General features: G+C 42.2%; 1 protein-coding gene across 7 annotated transcripts in view; it reads right to left on the minus strand.

Moving 5' to 3' along the window:
- shakB (shaking B) overlaps window positions 1-20,614 on the minus strand; it is a 139,086-nt gene that overhangs the window by 76,516 nt on the left and 41,956 nt on the right. For 6 of the 7 annotated variants that reach the window (XM_065476868.1, XM_065476865.1, XM_065476869.1 and 3 more), the window contains one exon: window positions 19,772-19,900. In XM_065476868.1, coding sequence (XP_065332940.1) covers window positions 19,772-19,900 — 129 coding nt within the window. Of the gene's footprint in view, window positions 1-3,907; window positions 4,623-19,771; window positions 19,901-20,614 lie in introns of those variants that run through there. The other variant, XM_065476872.1, reaches the window with a different exon arrangement.

A 20,614-nucleotide genomic window follows, 5' to 3' on the forward strand; every position in this document is an offset into this window, starting at 1 on the left:
AAAAAAGGAATTTAATTATTTTTTAAATTGATTTTAAATTATTAGTCTAATTTTTTAAAAAATATCGTGTCTTTTATACTTTTTTAACAGGTTTTTTTATTTTAAATGAAGCCCACGTAATTTAAAAGGGGCGTGGCATCAAAAAGAGCGGGAATATTTAAAATTTTGTAAAAGAATTTGATTTTGTATGGATTCCAGGCTATAAAGGAACATTTTAAATGACTAATTTGTTAAAAATGATTATTTGAATGATTTAATAGCTTATAAAATTTTTAAAAGAGGCGTGGCATCGATTTAAGTCCGGGAAAATTTGAAAAATGTGGATTCTGTGATGTTCAAAAGAATTTCCTCAAGACTAATAATTTTTAACAGCCCGATAAACACCAAAAAACTCATTTAATTGTTTTTAATAAATTCCAGACCGACAATATGTCAGCTTAATTAATTCGAAAATAAACTATCGATTGGACAAAAACAATTGAGCATGTCAATCTTGGTGAGAGGCAATTAATTTACTCCACGAGAGCGTTGCTAAGTGTATTAAAAGTAAACGCGAGTTAATTGAGCCGCTTTCATTCATTTTTCATCCGAGTAGAGATTTCTCGGGTGATAATGTGCGCTGCTGTGTGTATTTATGCAGCCACGCACGCGGCGCTGCCTGTTATTTGACCTTTCTTAGTTAGTTAATAATTCATTATTTCCTCATCAACATCATTTGCGTCGACGGCGGGCGTGCTCGCGGCCACTCACGCCCAATTGAGAACTATCGATCGATTGCACAAATCGATGCACGGCTATTTTTCACCTCCGCTTGTCGCTGGCAATTGCCAAAGAAGCGTGCACGCCAAGCAGGCAAGCTCGCGCGTTTATTAAAATAAATTCTTATCGCCGGGACGCCAGATAAAGCAGGTGAGAAGCGCGCGCGTTATTATCGACAATATTGACACGGCAAACACAAACAAGGGTTGATTTTCCAGCCTTTCCACCCAACACGAGCTGAGCTGTAATTGATCTTGCCGCCTGCGGCGTGAAAGAGGGCGGATTTTTTTACATGAAAATTAGTAAATTGCCTTTTTAATTCATTAAGGATCGGAAATGATAGTTTTAGATAGTTTTAAACTCATTTCCAAAGAAAATTCAACATTTATTCCTTGCTCTTTAGGCTTTTTGTAAAGATTTTGGGGGCGGAGGAGGCCGCTTTTGTGTCCATTCGATGCGATATTTTGCAGCGAGTCTAACGAACATTGGTTTTTTACTCTATGACCCATAGGAGCCGAGATATTTATTTTTAAAGGTGAAAAAACGTGTTGTGGACATTACAAAATTTTGGTTTTCAGGGCCCAGTCTGGGCCTTGTGTGCCGGAGGGCGGTGATTTTGGCACCAGTCGATGCCCTTCGGTAGGGCACATCCGCCCCTGTTCGGTTTTTCAAAATCGGACCATTTTTCGAATTATTGCGATTTTTTAAAGGTCTGAATTTTGGAAAAATTAAAATTTTTCCAAAAATTCAACGGATTGATGGATTTTAATTCACAAGGTCTTAAACGAAAGGTCTCGCCAAGCCCTATCACCTGAATTACCCTGATGACCTTTTCCAGGGTACCCCACCCTGAAATCGGTCCCGGGGCCAGTTTTCGGTATTTTTCCAACGCTGCCGATCACTTTTCCACTCGCTGACTGTTTCTCAGGGACAACCCGTCAATAATTTGTGTTGAAATCTCAGCAGAGATCAGTTGTTTTTAATATTAGCTATTTATTTATTAAAAATGATACAAAATTTTGGATTTCGGGGCCCATATTGGCGGTAATTTTGGCACCAATCGATGCCCCTTGGTGGGGCACGTTCTTCCATATTCGGTTTTTCAAAATCTGACCATTTTTCGAATTACTGCGATTTTTTAAAGCCAAAACTTAGGAAAAACTCAATTTTTTAAAATATTATTTCATCATGACCAGAGTTTTTTTTTGGAAATGCCACCTAGCCAGCTTGGATAGGTTTCAAATTAAGAACATTTTGTTGCCAAAAAATACTGAAACTCTGACAAACAATTTAAAATTTTTGAAATTGAATGAAAATATTGAATATTTGCCAAAAAAAATGGACAGTTAACATCAAAGCCGCGTTTTTACGAAAATCTAGCGGCGTAAAAAACACATTGAAGGCACAAAACCAGATGAAAAGTGAAAAGAACAGGAGGTGCGTCTCTAAGTAAGCTTTGAGAGACGGCATTTCACAGCTTTTTGAACAAACACCGACCGGCCTTTGTGGCGCGGCTGAAAGGCGGCCGCTCGCTGATACAACAAAGATGGATTCGCCGCGCGTAGTTTTATCTTCGCCCCGGCAGCCGCCGCCGCGGCGCAGCAAATAGATATATATTAAATTCAGAAAAGAGGAAGCGAGCAGCCAGCCGCTGGTGCAGTAATTGAATAACAAAGAATTAGAAGCGGAATGAAATCGGTCTCGCAGGCGCGCGCGGATTATTAAATTTGGACAGCGGCCTGCTTTCCGCAGCGCACGCAACGCAGACCTTAAGGCGCATGTTTCCAACGGCCTTCCGCATTGGAATGCTTAATAACAACGCCAAATGAACTCGTCGCAACAAAATTCCACCTGCTTTTTGTTCAAAATTTTCCAGTTTCAAATTTTGCGCGCTTGTTTTTTTTATTAAAAATGGCCGCTAGCTTCGCGTAATTAATGCGGCAGATTTATTCTCTGGTAAGTGGTGGTGGAAAGGAAGGAAGGAAGGAAAGAAAATCACTTTCTGCTGCGTCGAATGCAATAATATCTATCGCTGGTGAAACAACAACACCAACAAGATTGTTTTTAGGAAATTGGAGACGCCGCGCGGCGCCAAATCGAAAAATACGCCATGTGTGTGAGCATCGCGGCATTCGGAGAGCAGGCGAAACCAATTTTGTGCCTCTGCCGAGATTGCCGAGGAGAAAAGTTCTTCTCTTTGGTTTCTATTGCAGTGTTAATCATCTCGAGAAAGAAATTTTAGGCGGAAAAATGGATAACAAATTAAATAAGACGGAGACCGCGAATATTTAAATTTTTTAACGGCCGGAAAACCTTGAAATAAATAAATAAATAATTTTTTTCAGTGTGGCAAGGGTTAAATTTTGCTTCTATTTTATTCACGAGTTTCATCGGGTTGTTCGCTGACACTAAAAATGCCTAATTTATCCCTAATTTTATTTTCCTGATTTTTATAGTGTTAAAATGATTTTTTTTACAGTAAAAATTCAAAATTTCCAGCGCTTGACCACATTTTCTTAGCAGATTTCGATTCCTCTCGTCGAGATCTGTCCAAAAAGCGTGTAAAACCTTTCAGGGAGCTCTTCGTTGTGAAATAAAACAGGATTTCAAGTAAGGAGACACTTTTGGAGACACTTTTCTCAAAAATTTACACGGCTAATTAGGTCAATTTTGGCTTCAAATTAATTCTAAGGGATCGGTTCATGTACTGGCATTTTGGAGAAATAAACCAAATCGAATTGAAGACTCAAAAATCAATTGGTAAATTGTTTCCAAGGTCTAAAGACGGCAATTTTGACTTCTTTTAATGGTTGATGAAATTCTGGCAAAGAAAATTTACTTTTAAGACTATAAAATTAGCTTCGAAGCCTTGATTTTCGCTACAGAAACATTTTTCGTTTAATTTTCATCCCGGAAATAATTTTACCCTAGCAAAAAAGAGATTTTTCTACCCCCTGACGGTTTCCCGTCTGCTTTGATCTAAAAAAATCCAATCGTTTCCGTTTGTACCACATTTCTCGAACTTTGTGACAAGAGAAACGCTGGCTGGGATGCGGCGTCGTGGAATTTTGACAGCAATCGTATAAATACAACTGTGCGGTTTCGTTTGTCGCGTTTTCGGAGGAAAAAGGTGGTGGAGGAGGCTCACCTGGAAGAACAGACAGAAGCAGACCCACTGGTAGTACTTGGTGTACTTTCGGTCGGACGGCGAGGTGGTCCTGGAGTTGTCGACGCCCGGATAGGGCACCTCCTCGCCGACGATCTTGAGGAAGGCCGACGGAATGGTGTAGGTCGAGTGGATCCAGCAGAAGGTGTTGAGAACATCCTCGGGTATATCCTTGGTGTGGATGCAATCGATGGGATTGCCCACGTACTGTCTAGTGGTGACAATCAAGCTGAAGGCCAGCAGGATCATCACGGTGATGCTGTAGTGCAGGCGGAATATGGACGAATCGATGTGGATATGACTGACCTTGATAAGGTTCTTGAGACCGCGGAATATATCCAACATTGTGGCGCCGCCGATCAGCACTCGAAGGAAGTGGACAACTGCTCCGCACTACCGTGTCGACGACGATCAACCTGCACCATATCACACCTCGGGGTGCTGCTGCTGCCTGTCCGCCGCTGCCGCCGGGGGTGTGCCACGGCCTCCTCGAAGCAGCAGCATCACATTTACGCACTCGCGCCCCGCGCTTACTTGATAATCATCATCATCGAAGCACCGACCCTGACGCACGCCACTCTCCCCGTCTTGCTCGCACTGCTCCGTCCGGCCACTGCAGTGTCTGAAAAATGCCGCTGCACAATCGCTGGAGGAGATTCCCCCGTCCGTCCGTCTCTCTCCTCCTACCCCGGTGGCGCGGCCCCACCACCACCACCACCCGCCGCCGCCGCTGCCGCCGAGAACCCGAACCCGCCGCTGCCGCCGCCGCCGTGCCGGCACACGCTCCTACTACCACGCTGCTTTACTTTCCCTAGTCGAAAATACACACTCACACAACCCGAATATTCTTTCTTTCTCTCTCTTCGCTGCTAATTCAAGAACAAGCCGAAATCCGCCGATTCTCTCTCACTCACTCGCTCGCTCGCTCGCTCTGCTCCCCTTCTTCTTCTTTCTATTATTATTTTTCCTAAGTCTCTGCTGAGCAACACCTTTTTTTTTAATTTCCCTCAAGCTGCTTTACACCTTTCTGCGTGTGTTTGAATTATGTATGCGCGCGCGGCCCCTTTTCTCCACCCGCGACATAAAAACTGCTTTTATGAACAGGACCGGCAGTTTTAGACTGCGTTAAAGGTGTAGCCAGCCGAGAACACTACATTCAACCATCTAGATTGTGACAAGACGTAAAAAATCTGGTTCTTTATGAAATCACCCTCGGATCGACTTAAAAAAAATTATTTGCGAGCGGAAAAACTTATTTTACAGAGGTTGAAACGGTTCATTAGGCTAAAGAAAGGGCTATAGATTTTTAAAAAGGAGTTTAGGGGAGTAATTTTGAGGCCAAGGGATTTTTAACCCTTTGTTCAGACAGTTTTAGACAAATTAACGGTTTCTCAAGCTTCAGTTAATGAAATTCAGAGCAAAAAATCGGTCAGAATAATTTTTACGAGTTTCTCAAGCCCTTCAGAGAGCCAAAAAAATTAAAAAGAGGTTCAAAACACTTTAATTTTATGGCTCTCAAGTTTTAGTTAGCAATTAAATCAATTTTAAGCAGCAAAATCGGATTAAAATCCCTATTCAACTCAATTCCATTAATTTCCACCATTTTAGATCATTTTGTCACCTTAAAAATAGATCCATCTCAATTTCCAAGCTTAGTCGCTTATTCCGACCAATCAGCGAGCAAGTTTCAGTTAGTTCTGGGACGCTACCACCCACTGGCGCACTTTCAATGGTATTTTTTCCTTATAATCAGATTCCAGACTGCAGTCTCAAGATTCAAATTAGATTTTCATTTGTCTACAAAATCTACAGAGGTGTTGTTGGAAAGAATTTGAAAAAGGGGGCGTGGTATAGGGTGTAAAACCAGCGGGGACCGGATCCACGTGACATTCTAATGAATATTTTTGTTGTTATTTCTTTACTAACAGCTGATTACGCCGATAATTGGCGAATCGACCGTTAGATGGCACATCAGGCTAATGGAAATGCAACAAAAATACGCGGGAATGAAATTATTAGGTCACCACGCCCCTTTTTCGACGCTTCTGATTGGTCGCTGGACTGTCAACTTAATTTCATTTAAAATTTTCCCGCCTTTCACCGAAAATAAAAATAAAACCGAATCAAATATGAAGCTCGTTGAGGATTGAGGAAGCAATTGGCACACATTGAAATCTTGGTTTCCTCAGGACACGGCCTGCATGGCTAATTTAGTGTTTGAGGAGACGCCCATTCGCCATTCGTGCTCTTTGCGCGCCGCTTTGCTCTATATGACTGTGTGCTTGGCCGAGATCAGCCAAATTGCCGTCCTTTGACTGTACGCACGGCTCTCTCGTTTGCATGCCAGAGATAAAAAGTTGCCGGCGGGCGACCCTTGGCCAAAAGCCGCGCCCAATTTCAATGTCAAAGCTCTTTGACGATTTGCTGGTGCGTAATTCGAGCGAAAGCAGGGCCAAAAATTGAGCTTGCTTGCGAAAACAGTGTATTTTTCTTTCTTTCTTTGAGCCAGCCAACGAAGCAAGCGACCGGCCGGCGCTCGCCTAATGCACGAAATTCATTAATCACATTCATGACAGATTTTTCAGCCGCTGCTATCAGCGAAAATGCCCTTTTACCACCACCAATAGTGGCGCTCAATCAAGGCATCGCACTCCGGGTTTGTGTTATGAGATAAATTTTAATTTTTTTAATGGTCAGAGGGGTTGAAATTTATGATTTTTTACAGGAAAATGAAGGAAAAGAGTCGATGAAAATGCTTGGAAAATTAAAAACCAATTTTTTTCTTTTTTCACCCCCGAAATTCGATGGAACCGATTTTTAAAAAGAAAATTAAACACAAATCGGGTCGATTTGAATACCGTTCGACGCAGAATTTATTGGGCATCAATTTAATTTTTAGTTTAGCATAATCAAACCCATAGAACCGGAGCTATTAATTTTTAAAGTCAGAAAAACGTGGTATTTTTACATTTTTCGAGTTTGAGAGACTCCAGTTCCGGCCCCTGGGGCCCAAAAGGACCGTGCTACCCCGCGTTTGAATCCTTATTTCATAGGCACCTACCAAAAATTCGGGCGGATTTTTTGCGACCTCAGGGTCTGAGATATTCAGGGCGAAAGGTAAAAAAACTGAAACTACCATGTAAACCCTAAAGGTCACAAAGTTCGAATTTAAAATCCAAAAATAGATTTAAACATCAATTTACCCTCCTGTAAGCCTTTCCTGAGAGTTCTAGCCCCCTGGCGCTCACCCTGAGCTCAGGATGAATTTTTTAAAATCGCTTTTTAGCTCCAGAAATTGGCTTCCGGTCGCCATATCTCGCGATTGGGGACAAAAATTCAACAAACTTCTCGGTAAAAAGTTGTGCAATTTATCTGGAAATATTTTTAGACCAATTACGAGCCGATCTGATCAAAATCCTACGACTAGATAGGGTTTGAAGTTCGAAAAACGAGGTTTTTGGCATTTTTAGAGTTCGAAGGCCCGCAACGCCGGCCCCGGGGACCCGAAATGGGCGAGAAAATGGGCATAAACATCAATTTACCTTCATGTAAGACTTTCCTGAGATTTAAGGCCCCCTGGCGCACACCCTGAGCTCAGGGTGATTTTTTAAAATCACTGTTTTACCCCAAAAATCGGCGATTGGTGAAAAAATTCAACAACCCCTTTGATAAATGGCCTCGGGATTTATCTGGAAAATGTTTTACACCAATTTTAAAATCCTAAGATATCCCAGTCCGTACATGTGTCTTTCGGACCATTTTCCTCCCCTACAAATGTATTCGCATTTCGCATTTTGTTTGTTTTTTCAGCGCATCGATCATTTTGGGAAGGCGTTTAATTGCCGGCGGCGGCCGAAAGTGAGCCGTGGCGTGTGCTGTGCGTTAATAATTAAGCAATAACGGGCCAAGTTGTTAAATTACGCGATCATAAAGGCACACACGTCGACGGCCGGCGAGCGCGCGAGCGCGCGTGTGTGAGTGTTTACACGTGCACGGAGGACGGCGCGCGCGAGCAGTATTTTTATGGGATGCGGCAAATCTGCTCATCTGGCACTCTGAAAAAGCTGCTGCAGCCTCCCAGGGGCACTGCCTGCGGAGGCAGCGAGCCCCGAGCACCGTATCGCCCGCCAAATAATTCGCACCAACGTTTAATTACTGATCCAATATACACACACACACGGAATTTATTCACGCACCAGGGCGTTTTTTTTAGAATATTCTTGTACAAAATAAGGAAATTGCATTTAAAAAAATATTTTAATCTTTAATTTTGGCGGTAGATGGGTTGCGCTTTTATTAAAATATATTTTTTTCAATTTTTAACAATTCTTTTACAAGATTAAATATTTTTAAAACTGTTTCCCTTCATTTTAACCGTGCCAGAAAAATTAATCAAAGGCTGGCTTTGCATCCTTGGGCGTTTTTTTATAATATTCTTGTACAAAAGAAGGGAAAAACATTTAAAAAAAATATTTAACTTCCAAATTTGGCGGTAAAATGGTTGCATTTTTATTTAAATCTATTTTTTTAAATTAAAAAAATTATTAATCAATTTTAAAGCTCTTCTTTTCATTTTTAACTTTGTCAATAAATCCTCTCCTTGCAGAAAAATTAATTAAGGGTTGATTTTGCCGCCTGGGGTGTTTGTTAAATTGAAAAACAGCCCCATCCACACAGTAATAATAATTATTTTTTTTTGCCACCTCGGCGTTCGGAGGGAAAATAATAATTATTTTTGCAGCGCATTAAATCATGCATCGAGCCAATTAAAATTTGTTATTATTTGCCGCGGCGGCGCCACCAGCCAGCCTGCCTTGGGTGCGAAATGGGCAAAATAACAGCACGCGGAGAGGGAGGCTGGAGCGGGGCCAAAAATAATCTGGCTGGCCCGACGCGAGAGTGCGAAGAGCAGAGCGAATATTCGCGCGCGCATTGATCGCTTTAAATATGATACAAATCTTTTCGAGAAGGGCAATATTGGCCAAATGGTTAAACTTTCGCTCGCGTGCACGCAACTTTTTAAATCTGCCAGCCGGAAAAGTAAACTTTTGCCCCACTGAGTGAGAGAGAGAGAGAGAGTGGTGGAATGAAGAAAAAATAAAATTTGTCGTTGGTCCGAGATGCACCCCGGCACTCTGTTCGAACAACTTTTCGCGTCTTTAAAGAGGATTTATGCTCGGAATGGATTTGGACGCTGATTTCGGCCAATCAGCGAGTGCGGTCGCTTAGTTCTGGGACGCTACCACCCCCTGGCGCCACTGTCGATGGGATTTTTTATATTTAAACATGATTATCGTAGTTTGAGAACTCTACGGGGGTGTTTTAAGCGTAATATTATTAAAGGGGCGTGGCTGAGGGCGTATCCCCGGTAAATTTGGCTGGTTTAATCTAGTAAAAGGGCCAATTAATTGATTTTTCATCGAAAATGCTTAGATATAAAATTTTTAACGGTCGTTAGAGAGTGGAAATTGATTTGGAGGCTGATTTTGACCAATCAGCTGGTTCGGTGAGTTAGTTTATGGACGCTACCACCCACTGGCGCCACTGTCGACGGGATTTTCTTCTAGAAACGGGATTTTAAACAGTTTTAACAGGATTTTCGTGGTTTAAGAGAACTACTGGGGTGGGTTAAGCTTAATATTATAAAAGGGGCGTGGCAGAGGGCGTGTCCTTGGGATGTTTAGACGGTTAACTCACAAAAAATAGTCAATTAATGGATTTTACATAGAAAATGTGATGAAATAAAAAGTTAAACTGTCGATAGAGACTGGAAATTGATTTAGACGCTGATTTTGGCCAATTAGGGGGCGCGGTCAGTTAGTTCTGGGCCGCTCCCGCCCACTGGCACCACTGTTGACGGGATTTTCTCGGATTGTAGACCGGATTCTTACGGTAAAAAGTAGATTTTTCACGAAAAGAAATCTTTTTAGCCTCAAGTGGTCAGAATATTTCATCCTCCTTCAAAAGTAATCGGCTGATAGTGCCAAAAAGTTGTCTCTTTCGGAGCAGGTTGAGCACAATTTTCCCGCCGAGCGAATTAATCAATTTATACATCCGTATAACAAGTTTTGAAACTCGTCGGCGCGCTTTCATTGCCTGATTAATGATAATCTTTTACTGCAAAGTTGCGCCGCTCGCGGCGTGCGCTCATTATTTCACGTCAGATGCGATAAACTTTTTAGCGGTGGTCGATTTCGGAATTATTTTCGCGACTAATTATAAACCCTGCGAATTTATGTCGCGTTACCTACTAAAAAATTTAATATCCAACAGCAGCAGCGGCGGCGCGAGCGGCAAAGGAGCAATTTTCTGCCACTTTGCAGGCAGATAGCAGCGCGTGCGGCATTAAATCCCGAGATGAGAATCACGCATGTTTACGAGGCACGCCGCATAAACTGCTCCAGCGCAGCAGCCAGCCAGCAGCCCTTTCAATAAATTCATTGCAGCGAAGAACATTACGGCCACTCACACTCGCTTCTCTCTTTTATTGCCAAAGCAAGTCACGAAATAATTCGTCGCTTTAAAACGCGATTCACATAATGGGGCCGCCGCGTGTGTTCTGTGTGTTGTGTTGAGCAGGGCGAATCACGTTTGTTACAATAATATCGCGGCTACGGCTGCAGCGGAGAACGCCGCGCGGCCCCGGATTGATTGTGTTATAGCATAGCAGCAGCGTAAATGAAGATCGCTGTGGGATTCGAAATGCGGCAAAAGAGCCCCGACCGACCGACCGGCTTTATCTCGTCCGCCTGCCGACCGACCGCCCGCCGCGTGTTGTCCGCGACAAGCGTCACCCGCACACTCTTGTTTCAACTTCGACAGTCCGAATTTCGAGCTTTTTTCCCCTTAAAAGTGATTATTAGAATAAAATGCATCCAAAACGTAATTTAAATCACCAATTCTTTAAAAAAAAGTTTAAATTTTCGCGCCTAAACACCACGTTAGGAGGAGAAAATGGAAGGAAAGGCACAACAGCTACGCCCCCTTTTTAAATTTCGTGGACTTCATTTACAGGTACAAGATTTCAGGTGAAATAAACAATTTAGGCGTTTCTGCGTTATTTTTCCTGACACACCCACTTTTTCCCGCGAAAAGTTCAAAGAATGAACGATGGAAATGCATTTAATTGGTCATATAATGCCTTTTGATCTGAAATTTCAAATAAAATGATAAGAGTTTGCGTTAAAAACGTAACTTAAATCACTAAATTCTTAAAAAGAGTTCAAATTTTAGCGCCTAAACAACCCTTAAGGTGATAAAATGGAAGAAAAACCACACCAGCGCCTTTTGGTGTCGTTCTCCTGAAGCTTTGCCCCTGCGTCAGCTGATTTGTTGAATTTAAAACTCGATATTTCATTTTATGATGCAATAATGTTGAAATTTTGAGTTTACCTGACAGATTGAATTTTTAATTCGACCCATTGGGAGTCATGTCACGATCTGTGTTGATTCCCGTCGGTTAGAAGTCAATATGGCGTCAAAATTTATAGTTGTTTAAATATTCCCGCATTTTGAAGCTGCGCAGTAAACTTGTGCACATCTTAAGCATGCGCAGTATGTTCAGATCGCTTCTTCATCTTACTGAGAGGCTGAAACTCATTACTGCGCATGCGTGAACCGAATTAAAACCTTCTGCGCAGTCGTAATTCTCATCGGGGCCCGGGTTGCGATCTGTGTTGGTTTTCCCGCCAGTCGGAAATCAATATGGCGTCGGAATAATGGAGGCCAATCAAGGAGACGGTCCAGTAGCCAATCAAAAGCGTCAAAAAGAGGCGTGCCGGCCTAATAATTTCATTTCTGCGTATTTTGTTACATTTCCATCAGCCTGATGTGCCATCTAACGGTCGATTCGCCAATTACCGGGCTACTTATCAGCTGTTATTAAACAAAACAACAACATTCATTGTGCTGCTGCTATTTTCACTGCAATTTCGACATTCTTTTGTTTAAGCAGCCGTCAAAGTTAAATTTTAGCAAGTCATAATCGCGTAAGAACACAAATAACATAGTGTCACGCCCACTTTTCTTTTACAGGCTTCATATTGGTTTAAATTCTTCGGATAATCAAAGAATTCATGCATTTCCCTGACACGCCAACCCTTTTCCCGCCAAAACTTCAAAATGAATGTATTCAAGACAAGAATGTTATTTTCAGTCTGTGTTTTGGACAAAGCGAGTGTCCTCCTTTCGGCAACAACGCGATCAAGTTGATGAATCGTCGTACGGCTTCGTTTGTTCGGTTATTGTTCGTTATCGGCTGCACATTCGTCCGGTTTTCGTTCAGGGCATGATTGGATCACGCTTTGCTCCCATATATAGTTGCCTGTGCCGCCGCGCGCTGGATAATTAAGTGATGAATAGCGTGGGACGGGGCGAGCAGGCGTGGATTATTCAAATCGAGCCTGATTTGCATTTCTGGCTCCTTCTCTGATATTCACACATAATTTAGCCGAGGCCGCTGAGAGAGAGCGAGAGAGAAGAGAGAGAGAAGAGATATCGATTCCACGCAAGCCTCCAGAGTGAGAGCAGTGGACTACGTCATTTATCTTCGGCTGCAGCGGCATTGTCTTGTACACAGCAGCAGTTCACTCTCCGCCTGCTGTAATTGGCGTCGAAATAAAATGTTTCCATCCACCGGCAACCGAGTAGCGAGAGAACGTCGATTGACTCGATTGTTTTCGCCCGGAGTGAATTAAAATGGCTCCAATAAGACACTTTAAGGTCAAGAATATGCACTCAATTTTTGGTTACAGATGATGATGACATGTGCTCAGTTCATTAACAAAATTAAAGGTATTTAAAAAGCAATTCCATATTTTGAATTCTTGGCGTAAAAAGAAAATTCTTTGGCGTGCTTGAAAACAAAAATCAGCTGATTTGCAAAACAAGAATCAAAAGAATATCAATTAAAATGACGCCACGCCCTCTTTTTAAATTCGGTGGGCTTCATTTACAGGTCATTTCGACCAAGTTTTCAGGTTAAACAATCCTTTAATGCATTAACCGTCTTCTTTCGCTGCCACGCCCACTTTTTCCTGCTTTAATTTCAAAGAATTAACAATTGAAAAACGAATTGAATGGTAAAAACTTAATTTTTGAACTTTAAATTCACTAAAAAAACATGAAAAGTGGGACGTAAACAAAAATCAGCTGATAAAAAAACAAAAAACACTATAAATTCATCTTTTATCACGCCACGCCCCCTTTCTAAAAATCGCAGGCTACACTTACAGGCATATTTTGACCAAATTTTCAGGATAAACAAGCCTCTGATGCATTTCCAGTTTTTTTTCGCAGCCACGCCCACTTCTTCGCGCAATACTTTAAAAGAATTAACAACTGAAAAACGCAAATTACTCATGGTCGAAAAACTGAGCGTTAAATTCGCTTAAAAATATGAAAATTATGAGTAACATGCGTTTTCAGATGTTAATTCTTTGAAAGAATCGCGGGAAAAAGTGGGCGGAGCAGTGAAAAACACCAGAAATGTATTAAAAGCTTGTTAAATATTGAAAATTTGGTAAACTTTTGAGTTCTTGGCGTGCTGAAATCCAAAATCAGCTGGTAGAAGAAAACAAGAAACAAATGACAATCTTTTTATCGCGCCACGCCCCCTTTTTTAAAATTCGCTGGCTTCATTTACAGTGCACATTTTCGACCAAGTTTTCAAAATAAACAAACATTTTATGCATTTCTGCCATTTTCAACTGACACGCCCACTTTTCTTTCAACGAATTCGCTTAAAAATTGACTTTCGAACGTATTGTCTCGATCCTGCTTTATATTTCACTTCTCTCCTCTCTCCAATGATCAGCAATACATCACAACGAGAAAGTTTAAACCGTTAAGAATTGCATAAGAATCGCGGCCATTGCTCTTTGGCTCACTGACTGATTTGTCTGATCGGTCAGAGTGCCAATTTACAGCTTCGAACCGACGATTTCACGCCCCAAATCTGTCAAATGCAGGGTTTCCGTGCATCGCGGACGCGCGGACGTGTCAAAGAACGAGACTTCGGGGTCGACATTAAGCATTTAAGCGCGGCAGCGTCGCTCGCTCGCTCGTCGCTCACGGCCGAAAAAAAATGCAGCCAAATTGGTTTGTCAGCGACACACGTGTAGTCTGCTTTTTCAAACGGACTAATTTTAATCGAATCGCGCTCGTTGCGAATGAAAAATAAATAAATTTACTGCGGCGTCGCGTCGGTGGTGTTAGCGGCGGCGGGAATTGCACAATATTGTGATTTACATCGGTATACGGGGTGTACAAATACAAATAGCCTACTTCCGCTCGCTGCCGACACGTTAACCGCTTTTCTATAAACGGCTTTTATATTCATTCGCAGCATCCATACTGCAGCCGCTCGTGCCGCGGATAGCAAATTAGTGCAGCGCCAACCGGCAGCAACCAGGCCGACACACAGACAGAAAGAATAAGACGGATTAGCGTCAGAGCGGTCGGTGGTGCGGAAAAATCAAAGTAATCGCCGGTATAATGCGCGCGGCCGCCATCATCCGAGACTCCGAGAGAGCAGCAAAATCGTGCTTCCAATTCAGGGGGAAAATAAAAGCTATACAGTAGGAAATGAATGTTTTATCCGACCGGGTATTTTAATGTGCGTGAAACCGAAATGTTCAGCGTCAAAACAGCTGAAGAGGGGGGCGTAGCCGAGAGAATACAATATGGCGGCGTGGACAGGCAAGAAAGCACTGCTCGCCGCTCATAGGGGGCGTGGTGCATCGCATTATATTGTTTTCCCTCGGTTACGCCCCCTCTTCAGCTGTTTCAACGCCGAACATTTCGATTTCACGCACATACAAAATGTAGCAAAAAATTATAGAAGTTTTTAATGCCAAAAACCCAGTCGAAGGAAACATTTTGAGAAATCTTCGAATTCATTTCTCATGCACTTTCGCGCGAGAAGGTCCGGTCACGTGACGCAAGCGAGCGCGCTGTTTGGTTGCTACTTGCTGGTCACGCCCACTTTTTCAATCGCAACACAACAAGAGAAATTCGTGGTACATAGCATTGAAATTGCGCTTTTAGCTCAACAAATAAAATTTCCTTGTCGCAAAGAAAAGGGCAACAATGAATTCGACGGTGAAAATTGTGATGTTTGTTGAGCTATGCGCAATTTTAGCGCAAAATTTCAATGCTTCCAAGAATTCTTGCTGTTTTGTTTTGACGGGAAAAGTAGGCGTGACCATTAACCAATCAGCGCACTCGCCTGCGTCATGTGACCGGTCTTTCTCGCCTTTTCATCACTTCCTTCATTAATATTCAGTTAATTTCGATGGGTTACGCCCCCTTTTCAAACGGTTTGTTAAACATCCCAGGAATTTTAAACATTTTTAGACGACTTATATCAACAATTTGATTATAAACGGTCAGTAAATAAATATAGAATCGTGTTAAAAATTAATCTAACAATATTTTCCGGTGCAGGCTTCGAATGCAGTGGCACAGGCGCCGCAGGGCCGCAAAGGAAAGATTGCGAACGGACCGCAATCGCTCGGGAATGCAAAGTTTAGCAGATAAAAATTTTGCGAGCCGCAAAACTGACATAACACCGCGCGGCAGCAGCGCAGCAGCGGCGGCAGTGAGATGCACAGCGGTGATAAAAGCAGTTGTTTTTGCGCCCGACACACACGGGGTGACCTTACAATTTGCATCTATGCATGCCAAACACGGTGTAGGTGCGATGCAGCGTGCCAAATCGAATAATTGGCCCGAATTCGGTTATTAAGCCAGTACGTGCCCGCCCGTCCGCCCACGCGAGCGGCCGGCCTACCTCAATTTAGGCGCGCCGGGGGTGCAAACGGGGAAAAGGGGGCTCTGCGGCACGCTGATTAGATTTGCATAAATCAGAGGCAGCAAAGGGATGAGATTTATTATCTTGTTTATTAAATAGAAAAGATAAACGTTTCAGTTTCTAGATTAGAGTGAAGGGATGCGATCTGTGTCAATAATCAAAATGGCGTCGAATTTTAAAATTGTTTGAATATTCGTCCATTTTGAAGCTGCGCAGTAAACTTGTGCGCATCTTAAGCATGCGCAGTATGTTCAAATCGCTTCTTCAACTGACAGGGAGGCTGAAACTCATTACTGCGCATGCGTGAACCAAATTAAAACCTTCTGCGCAGCCGAAATTCCCACCGGGGCCCGGTTTGCGATCTGTGTTGGTTCTTTGCTGGCCAGAATTCAATATGGCGTCGAAATAATGGAGGAAAATCAGGAGACGGTCCAGCGGTCAATCAGAAGCGTCGAAAAAGGGGCGTGCCGACCTTATAATTTAATTCCCGCGTGTTTTGTTCTATTTCCATTAGGTTTATCCGCCAATTACCGGGCTAATCAGCTGTTTGTAAAGAAATAACAACAAAAATATTCATTCTGCTGAAGGTATTTTCATGACAAATTAACGAAGCCTATTTGTTTTTTGCCTTTTTTCCGAATTTTCCTGTCTGCACGCTAGAAGACGCCATTTTTAAAAGCTTTTTCGTAATGTTGAGAAGTTCAAGTCTTTATTAAATGGATAAAATTGATATCGTTTTATAAAAAATTCAGAATTTTTCCGAAATTCTACCTAAATTTCTCAGTTTTTATGGTTGTCACTAGATGACGCCATTTTCCTTTAAATGTTTAAGTGGTTTTTAAATCTATTTCAGATTTTAATTGTGATTTTCTGTGTTTAATAAACACAAAATCAACCAATGAATCATATTTAATTTTTATAAATAGAAGAAAGTAAGAAAATACGCATCCTTTCGATGATTGGCTAGGCCCTAGAAGACGCCATTTTTAATATCCTGCGCAGAAATCATTTTAAGTCTACCAGTTTTCGATTTAAATGATTACTTTTCTTACTCTCCCAGAAATAACATCACAAGGAAAATCGTCGTTCTTTAAAAATGCGATTCGGCGGGAAATAAGAGCTGAAATAAATCACTTACCTTTGTTGCTCACAAAACAAGGTGCAGCCTCAACAATCTGGGTGGCAGGATATTATTCTGTTGGGGGCGGGTGGGCGGGCGGAGGAGGGAAAAAATGTGTCAGCCGGCCGCTTTTTCTGCCGTCCTGGCAAATGTCGGCGATAAATTTGGCGCCGGGTCGGCCGCGCGGCCGAAAAAGCAGAATCACTATATTCATTGGCCAGAAAGAAGAAGAAGAAGCCACTCATGGACGCGCGGGTGGCTTTTGATTTATCGATTTGCACCATTAGAATTGATAATATTATGTATTTTCTTTCACTCAACCCGCCATCGATCTCGGTTAATATTATTTCCAGCACTTTGGCCTAAAATTATTAATAAAAAATCAGTCGAGGGCCGCCCCCCGCCGCCTCCGCTGCCGCCGCCGGATGTGTGCAGCGTTCTCGCGCGCGGGCGCGCGTGATCATAAATTGGGCAAGATTGATGGATAAGAATGGGAAAAGACCAAAAAAGATCGGTGCTGGCTGCGCTCGCTTTCATCGGCACAAAGCGCCAGAGAGAGAGAGAGAGAGAGAGAGCGGCCCCAGCGCAGCCTCTCTCGCTCTCTCTCTAATGTGGCTGTAATCAAAAGACCATTAATCCGCCCTCCTCCGCCACCCCCGGCCGCCCCTCGTAATAATAAAACCGGCCGATAAGGTGACGCTCTCGTGGTCTGACCTGCGACCTACTTCGCGTGCGTTTTAATTATTCACCCACCGAGACGAACGAACGAACCAACCCCGCCGACGCACTCACATTCACACACGCCGAAAAAGAGCTGTTTATCTCGCGCGAATCTGCCGGGGCCTAATTAAAAATCTCCTCGCTCCTCGCAACTCGGAACTGACTCCTAATTTTAATTTATTAGCAGGGAAATCTCCACAGGTATGTAAATGAAGTTCTTTAGCTTTAGAAAAATCAACAACAGCCCATTTTTTACATTTGAAACTGATTTGTGAAATATGCCACGCCCCTTTCTTTAAATTTAAACATTTTTCAACCCAATTTCCCCTGCCATTAGACATTGCTTATAAACAAAAACGAGTTTTGGGGTTTTTAGAAGTCAAGTTTTACAACTTTCCCGCGCTTTTAGGCACGTGCCACGCCTTCTTTTTTCAATTGTCTATGGAATCGAACTCCATTTCTAAATTTCCGTGAGTTATCGATTTCCCGCGGTATTTTAAACTTGCCATGCCCCTTTATTTCAACGAAAACCATTTTCAAACCAATTTCCCCTTTCTTTAGACACTTTTTGTATTTATATAGAAATAATTTTGAGGGGAGGGGTGCCAAAGATCGACCAATGACCGGTCAATCGATAGTTAAATAATTGTTTTTAAATCAAAATCTTAAAAAACTTAATTTTTAAAAATTTCCCGCGCATTTAGGGACGTGCCACGCCTCTTTTTAATTTTCATAGAAACAAAAAACCCATTTCTGAATTCCCGCGAATTTTGCCCAAATTCCCCGCGGTTTTTCAAATCTGCCACGCCCCTTTCATCCAAATAAATCCTTTTCAAAGCCAATTTTCCCTTTCATTAGACAGTCTGTTTACAGAAAAAATCGAATTTTTAGGTGGGGGAACCAAAGAACGACCAGTAAATCGATAGCTTAAATCAATTTCGTAACTGAAAATCTTAAAAGAAGTCAGCTTCTATACTTTTCCCGCGTTATGAGGCACGTGCCACGCCTTCTTTTTTTAAATTGTCTGGGGAACCAAGCCTGCATTTCTATATTCCCGCAAGATTTGCACCTTTCTAGTGGTTTATTTTAACAGAGAAACGCAGAAGAAATCTTCTTAAAAAGGAAAAAAGGTTTTCCGATGCACCACTTAACAAATTAAATGATTTTTTTCTCTGTCACCGTTTAAAAAAAATTATTTTTGCACTAAAAACGAGCTGCTTCAACTTGGTAAACTTATTTTTTAATTTAAACTGTGGTTTAGGATCACAGTCTCAATTTAAAAAGGCAAAAAATGATTTTCCTGCTCACAGTACAGCCTGAATTTTATCTAAGGAAACGATATCCGTTGAATTTTGTTTGCAAAACTTGATTTAAATTAGAAAACCATTTATAAAAACTAAAAAATATTTTAAAAATTTAATAGAATTTGTTTTAGTGTCCTACAGGTGAGTCCAGCATTTTTTAAAAATTAGCCACAGATTCTCTCGTTGTTAGAAAATTTCCTTTTTGCCTTAAAAATAAGAATTCACCCCATCCCGCAGGTCTGGAAAATTAGCAGTAATTGACTAATTTTATTTACAAAACCATTTTTATACTACATTAAACGAATTTAATTTTAAAATCCAAAGCAAGTAAATGAAAAAATCCATTTCCTCACAATTTAAAAGAAAAATAATAAAATTGAACTGCCTGGCTTTTTCACCAATTTATAAAAAATATTAAGATACACACGATCGAGTTTCCTTTTCTTGTAAATTTCCCATTTCGCGATAAGCGTTTCCGAAATGCGTAAATAGGTATCGATTATTCGTGACAAAAAAAGGCGCGTTTACGTTTTATGCACACAGCGCTCGGCGGAAACTGCAGATGAGCAGCAAATATATACATTCCACCCTGCTTGCGCGTCGGGGGTGTGTGTGTGTTGTGTGTGTGTGAGTGTGCATGAGTAAAAATAGAGAGGGGGTTTTGATGTAGTTACGTCACGGTGACGGTGACGTCACTTCAGCAGCAGTGTATTGCGTGTTGCCGCATAGAGATCAATGATATAACTGACTGAAGAGGGCGCCGCGCGCCCACCCGCCCTCCCGCCCGACAAAGCCGCGCGGGTGGGAGCGAGGGGTGCACGCCACGCCGACCACCCTCCGCCACCGGTGCTAACCGCGAGGAGGGAAGCACAGCACAGCACAGCACTTACCTGAAAGAACAAGAAGAAGCTGACCCACTGGTAGTATTTGTGCTGCCGGATCAGCGATCTGGGCGGCGGGAACGGCCCCGAGAACTGCGTGTTGTCGATGCCCGGGTACGGCACCTCCACGCCGACTTTCTGCAAACATAAACACACACACGCACGCCGTGTTAATATACACACTCGCTCGCAACGTTACCGGAGATTTCAACTGATGAAAATCATGCAAAATATTTCGCACGAATAAAAGTCGTTGAAAAAATATTTGTAATTGTTAATTAAATTTAAAGTGGATTGATACAAGGTGAAAATTGAAAATTATTTATATTTTTAGAGGCAAGAAAAATTTGTTTTACAATTTGCTCGGTTAAAATTCGAATTTTTCGAATTTTCTCCAAAATTTCCACGGCTTGACCACATTTTCTCGGCAGATTTCGTTTCCTCTCGTCAAAATCTGTCCAACAGCCTGTGAAACCTTTTAGGGAAACTCTTTTTTGTGAAATTAAATAGGATTTCAAGGAAGGAGACAACTGGCGATTTTTCCCAAACGCGGACCGATAATGGGTTTCCACCTGTTTCACCTTACGCGGAGGACCAACGCGCGTCCGCAAACCGATTTTGGGATTTTTCGAGCCCATAGAAAAATTAAAATTAAATTTTTCTGTTTTTTCGCCTCCGATCCGAGAAAGTGCACTGCACAGCTGGAAATGCTTTTATTTTTATTTAAATTCGGCCACTCGTCCTATCATCGATCACGACCCCTCGTCAGATAGGTATTTGGATCACCTTTAATGGGCAATACCCTGACGACCTTTTTCAGGGTACCCCGACCTGAGATCATGTCCCTGGCGG

Source organism: Cloeon dipterum, chromosome 1, assembly GCF_949628265.1.
Source record: "Cloeon dipterum chromosome 1, ieCloDipt1.1, whole genome shotgun sequence".
Lineage (NCBI taxonomy): Eukaryota > Metazoa > Arthropoda > Insecta > Ephemeroptera > Baetidae > Cloeon > Cloeon dipterum.